Source organism: Chlamydotis macqueenii, chromosome 6 (assembly GCF_036417535.1).
Source record: "Chlamydotis macqueenii isolate bChlMac1 chromosome 6, bChlMac1.mat, whole genome shotgun sequence".
In the NCBI taxonomy this organism is placed as follows: Eukaryota; Metazoa; Chordata; class Aves; order Otidiformes; family Otididae; genus Chlamydotis; species Chlamydotis macqueenii.
In genome coordinates this window covers 30,784,061-30,798,783 of record NC_141561.1, presented here as the reverse complement: position 1 = coordinate 30,798,783, position 14,723 = coordinate 30,784,061, and the positions used below count along the sequence as shown (strand labels likewise).

General features: G+C 45.2%; 1 protein-coding gene across 2 annotated transcripts in view; it reads right to left on the bottom strand.

Annotated features, from left to right (window-relative positions):
- Window positions 1-13,490: 13,490 nt before the first annotated feature.
- SATB2 (SATB homeobox 2) overlaps window positions 13,491-14,723 on the bottom strand; it is a 127,784-nt gene continuing 126,551 nt past the window's right edge. For both annotated transcript variants that reach the window (XM_086750980.1, XM_086750979.1), the window contains exon 11: window positions 13,491-13,946. In XM_086750980.1, the coding sequence (XP_086607106.1) occupies window positions 13,491-13,946 (456 nt within the window). The remainder of the gene's footprint in view (window positions 13,947-14,723) is intronic.

Sequence of the window (14,723 nt, the reverse complement as noted above, 5' to 3'; positions counted from 1 at the left end):
GGCTGAAGTAGTTCTCCAGCAGCCAAATCTATCTGCGCAGTAACGTTACAGAGCTTAGCTTCTTGCAAGCCATATACTGCCTAAAGATATCTTCTGTGATATCTTTGAAAGTTAGTGTAGGACAGCTAGAAGAATCACTTTTCTTTTCCGAGTTAATCATCAACATCTTCCAGGGAAATAAACAACTGAGGCTACTGTCTTATTTCCAAAGGTTGCCTCATAATACAAGGGCAGCTATACTGTCCTCGCATGTATATGTGTAAAATTGTTTCCAAAAATATGCTGGAAGTATCTAAAAAATGTGTAGCTACCCATCAGTGCAAAGGCATGGGAGAAAAAACACTTAGCAACATCAGTACCAGTGGTTATTCCATTTCCAGTAACACAGCACACCATCCTTGGACTCATCAAGTCTCCCATAAATGCAATAAAATTCAATGGCCATTTTACAATCTCCTATTAGGTGCCACAAAAGCCACAAGACCCGTGTATTCCTCCCCAGCCCTGCTCTTCAAGGGAAGAACTACTGAGGTTTCAGGGCACACAAGTCCACAGTTTGCAAAGTTACAACAAATACAGGCCCACTCTCAATTCCTAGACTTTTCTCAGCCCACCTGCACCATCACCTGTGTTTATAAGATGAAGACACTTCTCAGACATCAAATATTCAGAGGCCTGACCATGCCTCAAGAGCCCAGTCTCAGCTCTGCATAACACACAGGTCTGGGGACAGGTCAGCTACTTTCACAGGACACAGTGCCAAAGCTAAAAAAAACCACAAAACAAAACAAAACCCTGATGGATCAGTGCCAGCCCAGTAAGGAGGCAGCCTGGGCAGCCCTGCAGTGAGCTTCTGCAACTGGGAGGCTGGCCCAGAGCCAGCCCAGGGCTCTGCAGGACCCACATGTAGCTAAAGCCTACAGCAGGAGCCAAGCTGGCTCTTTGCAGAGGCTCTGTGACACATCTGTGTCCCAGCCTTCAGTGCATCCCAGAGTGGACCTACTACCCAGGTTATTGCATCACCCATCAGCTTACAGGCAACTGACAGGAACCAGAAAAGCTGGTAGAATCTTGTTACAAAAGAAGATTACAAAAGAGGACAGCAACCAGTAGCTGAACACAGTGATACTAGTGCCTCTCTGGGATGGGAAAATCTCCCAGTCACATATAGCTGCTCAAGTGTTTGCCTTTATTTTATTTTATTTTTTTTTTCCCTGAGTAATGTCAAGCTGACATTCCTGAGGAACAAAACTTCCCCACACCACCACGATGCAGGTGCCAAGTAAATAAAATGCCCCATCTTTGGGCCACAATGCAAGAAGGTTTACATGTACAAGGTTTCTGCAGTACCTAACATAGGGCCTCATATTCTTTCACTTCAGTAGGGAATCTCAAGTAACTCAAACAACCTGTTCAAGGATGTTTCCCCTTCCTAGCCTTCATCTACTCCACAGCTTACAGACTCACTACCACCACCTCACACATTTGCTCAGGAAGCACCTAGGCAGCTCCTCCTCCTTACCCTGGCCACTTCCAGGATGAAACCACCAGTATGCTCCTCTTCTACAGCCATCCCTGCTCCTCCATCAGAAGGCTGTAGATAGCCCCCTCTCCCCTGCTTGCTGTGCCAGGTCAGCACATACCCATAGGCTGCAAAACTTCTTGCCCAGGAGACCACCTCTTTCTCTTACCTTGTGTGACACTGTCCTCCAGAATCCTTTAGCACCTGTTAATTAAAAGAAAGCCCTCTTAAGCCCTGGCAGCAAGGCAGTGGGCTGGGCTAGCCAAGTCCCCCTCATAAACACACCTTGAGGCATTTAAGCAAATGGCCCCATTCCACACACCCACCTGGGTCAGGTCCCAGGGCTGAGTGAACCTCTCTGGGCTGGTATCTGCTGCCTTAAAACACCTCTGCCTCACAGTTAAAGCAATGTGCCTTAAAACACCTCTGCCTCACACTTCAAGCAATGTGCCTTTTCCTGCACATCTTACCACTGTGTTTTGGGCAGCAGGGCCAAAATAACTGTGGCAATACATTGCAAGTTCCTTAGCTCAGTTTGGAAGGATGCATCACCAGCTGGATGTTGCAGTGGTTGGTATATCCATTTACGTGGCCATATGTGCAGTATACACTGTATTTCACCCCAAAGATGCATTTGCAAGACAATATGCTCTGTTTATCCATAGAACCTTAACTAACATTGCATCAGAAAAAAAGAAACAATTTGCAGAGGGTGAGTGCCTGTTAATCATAAGCTAAAGGGGAAAGGAAAAATTTTAAGTGAGATATAAAGGGAGGAAGTGACTCAGTGGGTGGGAGGGAGGAGACAAGCGTTCCAGACAGATGGGACATGAATAACTTTTCCATCTCCCTCTCTCTCTTCTCTCCCAAGTCTTGCAGGAACTGCTGTGTTGAAATAGTCAGTCATTAACTATTTGATGAGGTTTTAAAATCTGAACTGAATTCTCTGAATGTAACCAACTATTATTACAGAGTCTGCATCACAGCAATGCAAATGTTGGAGCCCTTTGGCAAGCCATAGTGGTGAAGGCAGGACAGAGCACTCTGTAGGAAAAGCCACTAAATGGCGTCAGCTGTTTAGCTCTGCACAGCCCTGGTAATGCTGAAGGAATCAGAGCAGTAGTGATTAGTGAGTCTGCAGACCAACTGTGACCAAGCAACAGGGCATCCATCCGCGCAGCTGGCAAAAAAAGCTGATGTTCAGATGCTGGTGGTGTTGCTCAGCCTGCTGGAGAAGCAGGCCCCAGTATGCTGTGGGCAAAGGTCACACTGGAGGAAACGACTGTGATCTTTCAAAAACCCTCATGCATTGGCTCTCCTCCTGCAGTGCAGTCACTGGGGCAGATTCTGCCACTTAACAGCACCTACCTTTTCAGAGGGCTGGGGCATAGGCCTTTGGTGCCAGTTCAAGGGCAGGATTCAGACAGTGAGTGCTAATAAGTTCCCCTGCTGCCTGTGGGGAACCTCTCCTGCTCAGTCCACCTTATGCTACACAAACAGGCTCTGAGAAAACCTGAATGAAGCATTTCCCTTCCTGGATGCCAAAGGCTAATTGACCAGCATGAGACCTGCTGAACTTGGTGGAACCAGGGTGGATATAATCACTCAAGAGAGCCAATAACCAATTAACTGAATGGCTTCAGCAGTTTCGAGGTCTGCCTCTTTATTCAAGAGCAAAACAAAGATCAATTTCTTAATAAGCTTTGTAATATCTGCTATTCCTTCCCTCTCATTATTATTATTAGCATTGCAGCAATGTTTTCTGCATGTGATGAAAGAGTAAGACAAGGGCTGGAATGGCCTGAGTGGTCGAGAAGGAGTGGGCAAAGTCTCAAGACAAAGAAACATATATTCATACATATACATATATAAAACAGGAAGGCTGTACAAGTCCTCCACAGCACAGGCCTAGCAAGTCATGAGGGGATTCTTATCACAAAGGGCCTACCCCTGCGGATCACTGTTACTTGTTTATCAGAGTTTATCTGACAGAGAGCAGGGACAGGTAATGCCTTCATCTGCCACTGCCACATCCACCAGAGCCTCGAGAGGTGTTCTCCTCAAATCCCATCATTGCATTGCCCTGCAGTTCCCCTATGTGTTTTGCTTTTGAAATTGCAGGTTCCTACTCTCTCTGCAGCTACATCACCAACTGAAATAATGTTCCCTTTGTCAGAAAGCCTCCAGCACTCCTTGTAGTTTTCTCTCCTGCAGTAAGGCAAGAAACAGCAGAGAAATATACAAATTCCCCTGTCTCCCAATTCCTCCTTTTCTCCTCCTCTGAAATCAGGGCCACTTGGAGATAATGATCTCATCCGTGAAGATACAAACAGCATCGTCTACATTTTTCAGCATCTCCCACATATACCATCACATGTTATCAGGCAGCCTTCTGGTGAAAACGCAGGTTTCCCTTTTGGATGCATGACTCCGCATGGCCCTGAGAAAGCCCCCTCCACAACAGCAAAATTGCCTTCAATTCTCTCCCGCGCATTTTAGCTGAGTGTTTTACCAGAGTGCACAACAGACAAAACGTTGCAGAAGACTTATCTGAAACAGAGACTGAGAGCTCAGAGGAAGGGGATGATGCTGGAAGCCTTTTTTTTAAGGAGCTGTAGCTGGATAATTGTCCAAGACAGACTGGCTTGTTGACTTTCTCACGGCAAAAGGCAGAGGGCTGTTTAATTGATTTTAGCCTGTAACTAAACATATACTTCTTTCAATATAATGAACAGCAATGCTACAATACTGCTCTCCTAATGTAAATTGATCCATTACAGATGAGTGTTTAGATCAATGTGTGATGTCCTGATTGGAAATAAAACTGTTTGCTCAAGATTGCTATGAAGACAATGGGCACTGATAGATGATATTTATGCGACAAGGAATAGCTCTTAAAAAGGAGATTGCCAAGACCATGTCCATCAATTATGAAACCAACATTCACCCAGCAGCCACACATGCATTTTTAAAGACAACAAGAAAGAGGAAAAGATCCCAAGGCCTTTGAGATAAAACACACAAGGCACTAGAACAGCAGAGGATTTCATCAAAGGCCAAGAGAGCTTCATGGCCATACACAGTACTGCACAGACAGAGGAGCAAAACCACCCACTAAAATGTCATGGGCCAAATCCTCCATGGTTTTAAATGGATCCAAGGCCTGAAGAAGCCCCTCCTTGCGAGTTTATAGCAGCAGACACTTTGCAGGTCTTTCACTTCTAGTGCTCCCTTGAGGGAGCACCACATGGCCCAGTTCAGCATGGAGGGCAAAGGACCATAAAACGTAAAACCCTTAATGGCACAGGCCTACTTACAGCGATTCTCTCTTTTCAGTGGGGACGGTCCCCAGCCAGGGCAAAGCTGAGGTCTCGGCAGGCTGACGCAGGTGGGCTTACCTGTCTCAGCTCCACAGTCCTGCTCGGTTTCCAACGTGGAAACTTAACTGTCAGATCCAGGCATGCTGGCAGGGGGTCCATGGCCACCTGGGCAGGGTAGCCAGCGCCTGTGGTCATGTAGGACTGAATACTGCTGTTATCCGACCACGTTACGCTGGGTTTAGTTTCCTGCTGATAGCGTTGGCTACTTCTTTGTTTCACTGCAGAAGGCAGCCGGCCTCGTCCAATAATTACACCATGGTTTGTGTCCTGTATGCTCGCAACCCATGTTTTGTCATCTCTGTGCGTTTAAAGCTAATGACTCCAGCTACCTTCCAAGTCAGTTGTGATTTATACATGTGTTTCTCTTGCTGGTAGCTATTCGTTGTGGCTTTCATTACCTCACTTGCATGGCGCATTTTGTCTTCTTCCTTGTGTGCTGAGGAAGTTTTCTAAGAGCTGGAGTACAGGCTTGCCTTTGCGCTGGATTGCATCCCAGCCATTCATTACTGGGGCAGCTGCAAGCACTTCTCTTTCTTCTAGGGACGAGCTTCGCCTTTGAAGCATGCTGCCAGGGCTCATCGGGGCTCTTGCTGGGACAGGGCTGCGCCTGCACCACCATGCAGTGCCTGGTGGCCTCATGCTAGGGGGATCCCCAAAACTTGGGCAGAGTGGACTCATATCTGCCCCAGGCACTTCCTCCGACGGCTGGGAGGGCCCAGCTACGCGGCCTCCACGGGTGAGTGACACAACTAAGATGGCCTCCAGGGGTGCTAAAATGGCCGCCACAAGCGACCGCCACAGCACCCCAGCAGTGCACTCACCCCACCCACCCTGGCTCCTCCCCATCATATTGGCTGGGACACCAGCAGCGCTGCTCCCGATTGGTTGAGCCTGCTGTCCATCTCAGCAGCACAGTGGCGGCATCTGCGGGCGCGGGTTGGTGTGAGGGGCTGCAGACACCCACGGGCCGGTTTGGGATTGTGGGAGCAGGGGGCTGAAGGCGGCTCGCACCTTGCTGTCAGTCCGGGCTCTAGAAGGCCTTACGTTGTCCTTAAATGATACTGGTGCAAGAGCAGGAGCATGTGGGCAGCTTTGGTGGCTCCAGAGCCAGGCAGACCCACCGAGACATGAGGTGCCACCAGAGGCGTCTGGTGACAAGGGTGAGACAGCGCAGCTTAGAGCTCGGGCCTGCAGCCCTGCACCGGACAGGCAAGCACTGGAAACAACAGGCTTGTCTGTCATTTCAGTACCAGCCAGCCACAGATGTCCGTGATGGGGCAGGGCCAAGCTGGCTTGGTGCACTGACACTGGGCTTGCAGGAGGCGTGGTTGCTGTCTATGAATATATTGGGTGATGGGTGGCCAGAGGTCAGGAGGGGACGCTGGGTGGGGGAAACTAAATGAAAGGACAATGTTGACACAGAACAAATGATGCTAAATGGCTTGTGAAAATAGATCCATTAAGGGAATGATGTTCTGCAACAGCTTTTAAATACAAGCAGAGGAGACTTGGTTGGTTAGTGAAACCAATGACTGGACCCTGTGGTGAAGGACTGTATTTGCTGGTCATGTCCTACTCCACTTGCCTTGCAAGAGTCCTCTTTGTGTCCGTGAGACTAATCTGCTGCATCTTGTCCTCCCCTGAGGGGTAGCACGTGCCAACTGTTTCTTCTGGTCATCTGTGATCATAAATAGCTGAGACTGATGAGTATAGTACACGGTAGAGATGGACCAAGGCTATGTGAGCAAGGAACAGTCTGTTAAGGCACGAAGGAACTGGTTCCTCTCCTCTCGAAGCCAAGGGCATGTGCTCCTACTGACCTGTTCAGATCTGGGACATGGAGAGGTCACCTCTCAAGTTTATTTGTAAGGAAGGTGTCTGGGGACGTTGTGGTGATTGCTGCTCTCAGGCACTGCCACTCACACTCAGGTTGCTCAGTAATTTCAACCCAGGAGTGGATGTCCCACGGCAGTGACAGTGCAGCTCTGTTGCTCTCAGCATCATGCTGGCTTATGCAACCTTGGATGATGTCCCTCCAGCAGCCTCTTTCTCACGCTTTCCATCCTGAAGGAAATCAATCCTTCAGAAAGCTGCAGATTGAAAGTTGTGCCCAGAGTTACTCAGAGACGAGATGCTGGCCAGTGGCACATTTAGTGTGGTGCTGTAACGGGAGCAGGTCTGGAAATCTCCCCACACCTACAGCATGGGGCCCTCAGAGCCACCGCTGTGGTCCTCCACAGGGCACACTGAGCCTTGGTCTCACTTTGGTAGCTGAGATCTGGCTCATTCTCACTGGCTGTTGCTTTCTTCAACACAGCTCTTGCCAGCAAAGGAGCTGACCTGGGTCTCAGCCAGGTAAACTCCTAGAAGGGGGATGCATGCCAGGCCCTGTCAGTGCCAGAGGCATGAATTACTTTCAAACATTGCCCCAGAACTACAAAATCCCCTTCTGTTACTCTTGCTCAAGTGTGAAAACACTGCATGAGACAAAGGAGAAATTATCTTCTCTGATCTTCCTTTGCCAATATCTTTCCTGTGTCTGGATCTCTGAGCTACCTTATGGAGCAAAAATGTCTGGTTTACTGCAATAGGGCTCTGGTTTTTTTTTTCTGAAGGCACCTGACCCCACCTCTTAAGCTGCAGCAGCCCTGTGTATACTGACCCAGATACCTTGCTATTCATGCTAGTTCCCATAATCCCTGCTCTTACAGCAGCCCTACAGTTCTCTTGGGCTTGGGAGGACCACTTAACCCACCATGGGCTTCTCCTGTACCTCATCTAATAAGAATTTGCTAGTGAATGCTACCTGCATTTCTGCTCTTGCAAATTACACTATTTATTAAGATTGGTTAAGAAAATAGTATCTCTTTTCTGAGAACATTTCACAGGAGATCTTCACCCCATGCCAAGGTATGCCATTTCTCATGGTTAAGAAGATGAGATTAAAAGCTACAATTATGTAGCATCTATGCAGAATAAAACTATGTAACTTAAACAGTGACAGGTAGTGTCTGTGAACATTCAAGGTTCACAAGCAGCAAATAGCCTTTTTATTAAAAAGCCTCTCTTCCTGTCATTATCTTGATGCACTCTCAAAAGGAGTACAAGGGGAAACTCCATCCTAGCCAAAGCAGATTTTTCCTTGAAATAGCCACAACCAGCCTCAGTGGAACACTAAGGCCTCAATTCAAGAAAATTCATTTGATCAGAACAGCTATTTAGAGGCGAACAAAATGTCCTTCAGTACCTGGGAAGAAGGCCTCTCACCCAGAAGAGAAAAGCCTAAAAAAAAATAACAAAACCAGGATGGAAAGGCCAAACAAATTCCCATCAGAATATGGTACAGATTTAGCAGGGAGAGAAACCACCATTCAGACAAACTACTGAGGGCAACATTCGATTTCCCAGCTCCTAAGGTCTTCAAATCAAGACCAGACTCCTTCTGAAGGATAAGTTACAGCACTCCTCTTGGGAGGAACTGGCTGTAGCTCCCGAAATGGTAACACAGGACAGAGAGGATCACTCTTGCTGTGAGCACGCGCTGCCTTGCAGGCAGAGGTGGCGGTTGCAGGGCCGGAGGGCGGTGTGCCTGGAGCGTGTGTAGGACCCCCGGCAGAGGTGAGCAGCAGCCACAGCTCTCCAAGCTCAGCATGTGAGCCTTGCCTTGCCTCCCGCCACATTTTTGCCCCGCTGGCTCCAGTGAACCACACCCACCAGTTGAGCAAGACCAGCATTTGGCCATCAGCAGCCAACAATTTTGGAAGGAGGGGAAAGCCTGCAGAAATCTGCACTTGAACACCTGCTGTCTCTCCCTCACCCATATCGTCTTTTTGACCGAGGTAGGGCTGACTCACTCACGGCAGGCTCTCTGGTTGGCAAGCTCTCTGCCATCTGCACCACAGCCAAGGAGCGGGCACACAGGTTTCCTGCCATGGCAGGGAGATGGGGCTTGCACACTCCTGACCTGACTGTGTGTGAGCAAAAAGATGTTGGCAGGGCCACTTCTTTCCATCCTTGCTTCTGTGAACTTTTCCAAAGGTTTCAAGGGTGGCCTGCATTTGCTGATCCCTGTTGGCTTTGTCACATTGCCTGCTGCCCAAGTCTCAGGCTGCCAGCATCTCTCCCCTGGATGACTTGGCTTGTGTTATTTTGTGTTAAAACCGGTATGTTTTTTTAATGGCTATAAATAAGTTAAAACTGCATCTTTAATTAATCACTGCACTTTATATTGTAAGCGGAGATTTTTTGTAATGACTAGTTTATGATTTTAAGATGCCATTTGCTCACTGTCAAATCTATCTAGCTTTTATCCCTCAATGTTTAACAGATTCAGGATAAAACCAAAATTTCATCAATGAAGGAGTCTAATCCATTTAGTCTAGAGCAAATAATTGGTTACTAAGTAAGTGGGAAGAGATTGAGTGGATACTTTTATCTAAGCAACAGTGAACTTCAGGCAATAAGACAGTATGTTCCTAATCTTAAAAACATTTTAAACTAATCTCAAAATGTTTATTTTTCACTCAGACAGGCTTGAAATTGGAAATACATATGTCTGGATGACTAACGCATGAACAACAAATAGGAACAGCAGCAGGTAAGGTATAGAGAAGTAGAAGCATTAATAGAAATATTTCTGCTATAGCAGCTATGAAACCATTTCCTTTATGGTTTGGAAGAAGAATCCATATGTTTATAAGATTTCCCCCCCCCCAATTAAAATACGCATGTGTATATGAGTGTGTCTCTCTCTAAATATTTAGTCACACTCACACAGAATGCAGGTATAAAATTGTCAGTGAAGTGAGAGCTGCTTCTCCTTTTGTTTTGTGTCCCACTGGCAGGCAGAGAAGGACACCCAACCCAACACTATCAGCACCTTCACAGCATCTACCCGGGGTGTGGGTGCAGTTTTGGAGGCCAGTTCATGCTCTCTGTCGCCTCTCGCGCCCAGGAAGACCAGTGGAACGCCAGCCTGGCCTGCTTGGTGCATCGGGACTGTGCCCGCGGTTCAGAGCAGAAGCAGCTCGCCAGCGCCAGGCTCCAGGTACTCTGAGTTACAGCCCTTTCCTTGTACAAACAGGAAACTCAAGTGACGAGCAGGTGGCTGGGTATCAAAATATGTGGTTATTTCCCCACTTCCCTCATCTTTTTTCTCAAAGAAGAGCATAGATATTTTATATAGAATGTGAATAAGCCATGAAAAGAGGAACTATTGCATTGGAACTACCAAAAATAAAAACCCAACCACTTTTTAAAAGCGCTCTACCTCAATTCCTAGACAACCCAAGTCTGACGTGCAGTATAGGATCTGTCTGCTAGGACTGAATCCAGGCACTCACCACTTTGTTAGCTTAAGAATTTTGAGCAATTTTTTCCATTTATCTGTATTTTCCCCAAAATCATTTCACACATTTCTCAGATACATCAATCCTTCCGGCATTCCTCTAGACACTCAGTAGGATGCCCTGCTATAAATATAATACAGCCTTTTATTATGTCCATTAACCATGGACATGTGTGCTCCAAAAGTTTCCTGACACGCAGTCATTTGTGGCTTTTTAATTATAAACAGAAAGTATCTAGCAGCAAAAGAAGACAGCAGACTGGAAGCGGATCTTTTTTGTGTGTGTTTTGAGTATGTTCTCCAACGGGCTGATGGTACACACACCCTCCTCCTGCTCCCGTGGGAGACTCTGCGTGCGCACATACGTGTACACAGCAGATCAGTCCCTGGTGATACAGATTTGGCAGCTGTGCCAACCGCAGGGGGCTTATGCAGGTTTTCAAACGCCAGTAACACTGATCAGCTCTTTTTTCAATATGCAAATATGCCCCCCTCCATTTCGCAGACCTTGTTTCACTTCAACTCAGCAGAAAAAAGGCCCAGTAAATTACTTGACAAATTAAGTCATATTTATTGAATGCGTTTTATTTCAACAACCAAAAAATTCTAACAGCCTAACAATGCACATAAGTTAAAAATTAATTATCACTTAGTGATAACAAAGATAAAGTTGATTTACATGGAAAAAAAGAACATTTACAATATGTTAATCCTTATTCACATTGTTGATACCGCAATAAAACACAATTTGTTTTTTTTATTTTTTATTTCACAAAAAAGGCGGAAAATTGTGCTTTGTTAAGAGGCACTACAAGAAAAGTTTCTTTCTCCAAATAGATATTATATGATGGATATTGAATAAATAGACATATATGCATTGTAATTCGCAAAGTTCTGGCAAGACCACAGGCTAAAATGCCCACAGATTCACTTAGAACCACTGCAAAATTGGCAGTGAAATTAAAAATAAAAAGGCAAGACTCAGCATTGAAAAAATACCTAATAAAATTTTTGGTTGAAGTGTAAAAGATACCAAATGTTGATGCCATCATCAGATGAACAACCTTACGTAGCTTGGCAGAACTCAGCTTCCTTTCAAATGTATGGAGTGATTTCAGCTACAGGATAAGAAGACAGTTTTGAAAGAGTAGCTCCGAGAAAAACATAAAGCAGCAACCACTGAAATGCTGATTAAAGCTGCAGCATACTACAGAAATAAAGGATGAAGAGCAAAAGGGGCATTAAGTAAGCAACCCACCATCATTTTGCAAAGGTATATGAAATTTATGCAGAGATACTCTTATGTTTCAAACATTACTTTTGAAAAAATCCCTTAAAAACTTCAGAGGTTACTGAGCAGCTAGAATTAGCTTGTATTGCAACGTCTTCTCCCTGTATATTGTCTGTTCTGAGTAAATATCTACACTTAGAGGTTTGTTTTTCAGTTTTAACTCCTACCTTTTATACCTTTCAAATATATAAATAGTATTAACAGTTATATTACATTGCCTGGTGTAGTAAACAGAAAATAACTTTCAAAGTGATATTGCATGAGGTTTTTGTCAAGGTTACATGAAAAAGCCCATGTGAAAAAAGAAAAAAGAAACCAGAAGCCCTGTTGGTACGGTTATGGTTGCGGTTTGAACAGGCGTCTGAAATGAATCCAGCTACAAGAGTAGCAAAGGTGAGGTCTTGTCTCAGAAATCATTGCACGGAAGTGAAAAGTAAATGCTACTCGGTGTCTTTTTTGTCACGATGCCTCAGAACGGGTGGATGCTATAGTAGATTGCAGCTCATGCCATTGAAGACTCAGTCAGTATTGGCTCTGCTTTATGTAACGTAGCTGCTAGCTCGGTCGCTGTGAAACCCTTCGACAAGGAGGCGGATGGGTGTGAAGGGCCTTGCGCGTCTGCAGCCCTCTGCAGCAGGGAGGCTGGAAAGCACCCAGGCCTCTGACGCTGTGCGCCGGAGGTGGGCTGCAGCCTGGGGGATCTGCGGCTGAAAACACTTCATTTCACTGGCACAACACGCGTGACACGGAGGAAGCCCAGCAAAAACAGAAACACGGGGGAGGCTGGCGAGAAGGGCGAACGGGAAGTCAGCAACGCAAACCCTCAGTCTGTCACCAATTTACCTGGACAGGATTGTTGGGCTGTGGCATTTTGTGTCCCAATGTAACTTTACACTTGTGTGTGTGTGTGTGTGTGTGTGTGTGTGTGTTTCACCTCAGTATAAACAAAAAGCAACAACAAGAAGCTTATAAATTTTAAGATCTGAAACAGAGAACAGGTAAATAAAATCCACAGTAAAATGTGGTTCATAGTATGAATTCCATACATCAAATCTCAACACATTATCCTCCTTCTCCTTCTACAAAGACCTCGTTAACAGACAAGTCTTCTATGCACTGAATTTCAGTTTTAGTCATTCTGAATCCCATGAAAATTCATCTGTTCACTATGGAAAGGACTGTCTGGAGAGTGGAACATGCTGCATCCTTTTAAGTGTGCATTGTGTTTAAAGTATTTTAACTTACTAGTTTTCTTTTTAAGGTGCCCTGATTTGTTTTTCCATTTTCTCTCTTTTTTTCCCCTTTTCTTTTTTTTGGCAGTGTTGATTTACGACTTTAAATACATACCTCAAAAATTACCCATCAAGTTGCCAGATAGGAAGCCATATACTAATAAAAAAAAAAATCAGGGATAAACATAGAAAATAAATAGGAATTCAAAAATAGTCACCACACCCTGAGAGCAGGCGGCAGTTTATCAAAAAGCCAAAGCAACTCATTGTGAAGTGGTTTTAATACATAAACAAGTCTCATCTTTAAAGAACTCATTTCACAGTCTATACTTTCAGGTTGTAAAGTTCCGTCCCATGCAATTTTAATATATATATATTTTATGTAAATATATATATATACACACAAAGTTGTGAATTTTCCTTCATTGATTTCATAGGACTTTCTCTTCCCATTTACTTGCTAGATGTCCCTTTCATAAGTGCAAGATTAATGAAGGCATAATCCTATGTGATTACAATGATTACTTCAGTCAAATGTAGGAAGTGTAACACCCGAGTGTCTGTGTCAAGGCGATGTCTGATCGGGCGATGCTGAATTCAATCGGTTTGCACATGGATCATGCGCAACAACAAACCAAAAGTAAAAAGAGGAAAAAATTAAAAATAAAAACAGAAAATCCTTGGATCAATGTATTGCTTTCTGCACTCCTATCTCACATTATCTCTGGTCGACGTCCGCTGGAGCCGCCTTGCTTTTATCGGGGTTCTCCTCCTCAGGCTCCACTTTGTACATTTCCTCAGAGCCCTCCTCGCTGTCGTTCTCCTCTGACTCTGTCAGCAGCTCCTCATCCTTGTACTCTGCCACGTCAACCACCGTTCCCAAATGCTCTTTTAGCTTCCCGTGGTGCTTTACGTGGTAACGTTGGTTCTGGAAGAATTTGATGATGGTGTGTTTGGGGAGATCCAGCTGAGCAGAGAGGGTGTGGATGGCTTCCTGATCAGGGTAGAGACCCACGTCGTGGATAAAGCTCTGAAGGATACCTAGAGCTTCCAAGGAGATCTTGGTACGGGATCTTGGCTTTTTGGCACAACTGTCCTCAGCGGGTGGAGGAGGAGCCTCCTCCCTCGGTGGGGAATTCTCCTTCGCAGGCTGGGACTGCTGTCTGTGCAGCACCTACGAGATCAAACAGACACAGACTTCATGTACACACTGACCCCCTTGGTGCTTGAGATAAGGGCACTTGTACAGGTCTTTACACAGGGTCTACTTGGGTTTTGGTGAAGAAAAGTACTAATTAATACTTATTTTCCACTACCTTTCTTACCTGTAAGACAGCTGCACCAGAAACTACAGACTGAAAGGAGAAAGCGATATAAGAGGCAAATGATATAAAATAAATATAAAACCACAAAATAAATAAGACATATACAAAATGTAGGCAATAAAAAGAAATATGAAATAGCCAAAATAAAAATGAAGTCAAAAGGCACTGTAGTCTCGTGGTCATGATGACTGGCCAGGTGTCCCGTCTCAGACAAGTCTTTCTCCCTCTTTGCTCCTCTTCTCCCCACTCCTCGTTTCCTCTTGTCTTTTAGGCTAGAGACTCTCGCTGTTTCTACAAGATGCCAAGTACCACAAAGGCCTAGTCATGTGTGGGATTGTCAGGTGCTACTTTATAATGAATAATGATTTGGCACTAAAATCCATCACAGCTGCTTTATGTAAAAAAAAAAAAAAAAGAAGTCCAGACATTTGTTACGATTTCCCTTCTAAGAAGAGTGATATTGTAGTCAGTTCAGTTGCTTTGCAGAGCTGGCTTTAATGTATCTCTTGAACAGATTTCTCTGTATTACATCTGTATTAATTTCACTAGTTGAGGAGTTCTGAGTTCAAATAATGATACCCTTCTATTCTGAGAAATCCTCTGGGCAAACACGGTTTTCAGTCTCG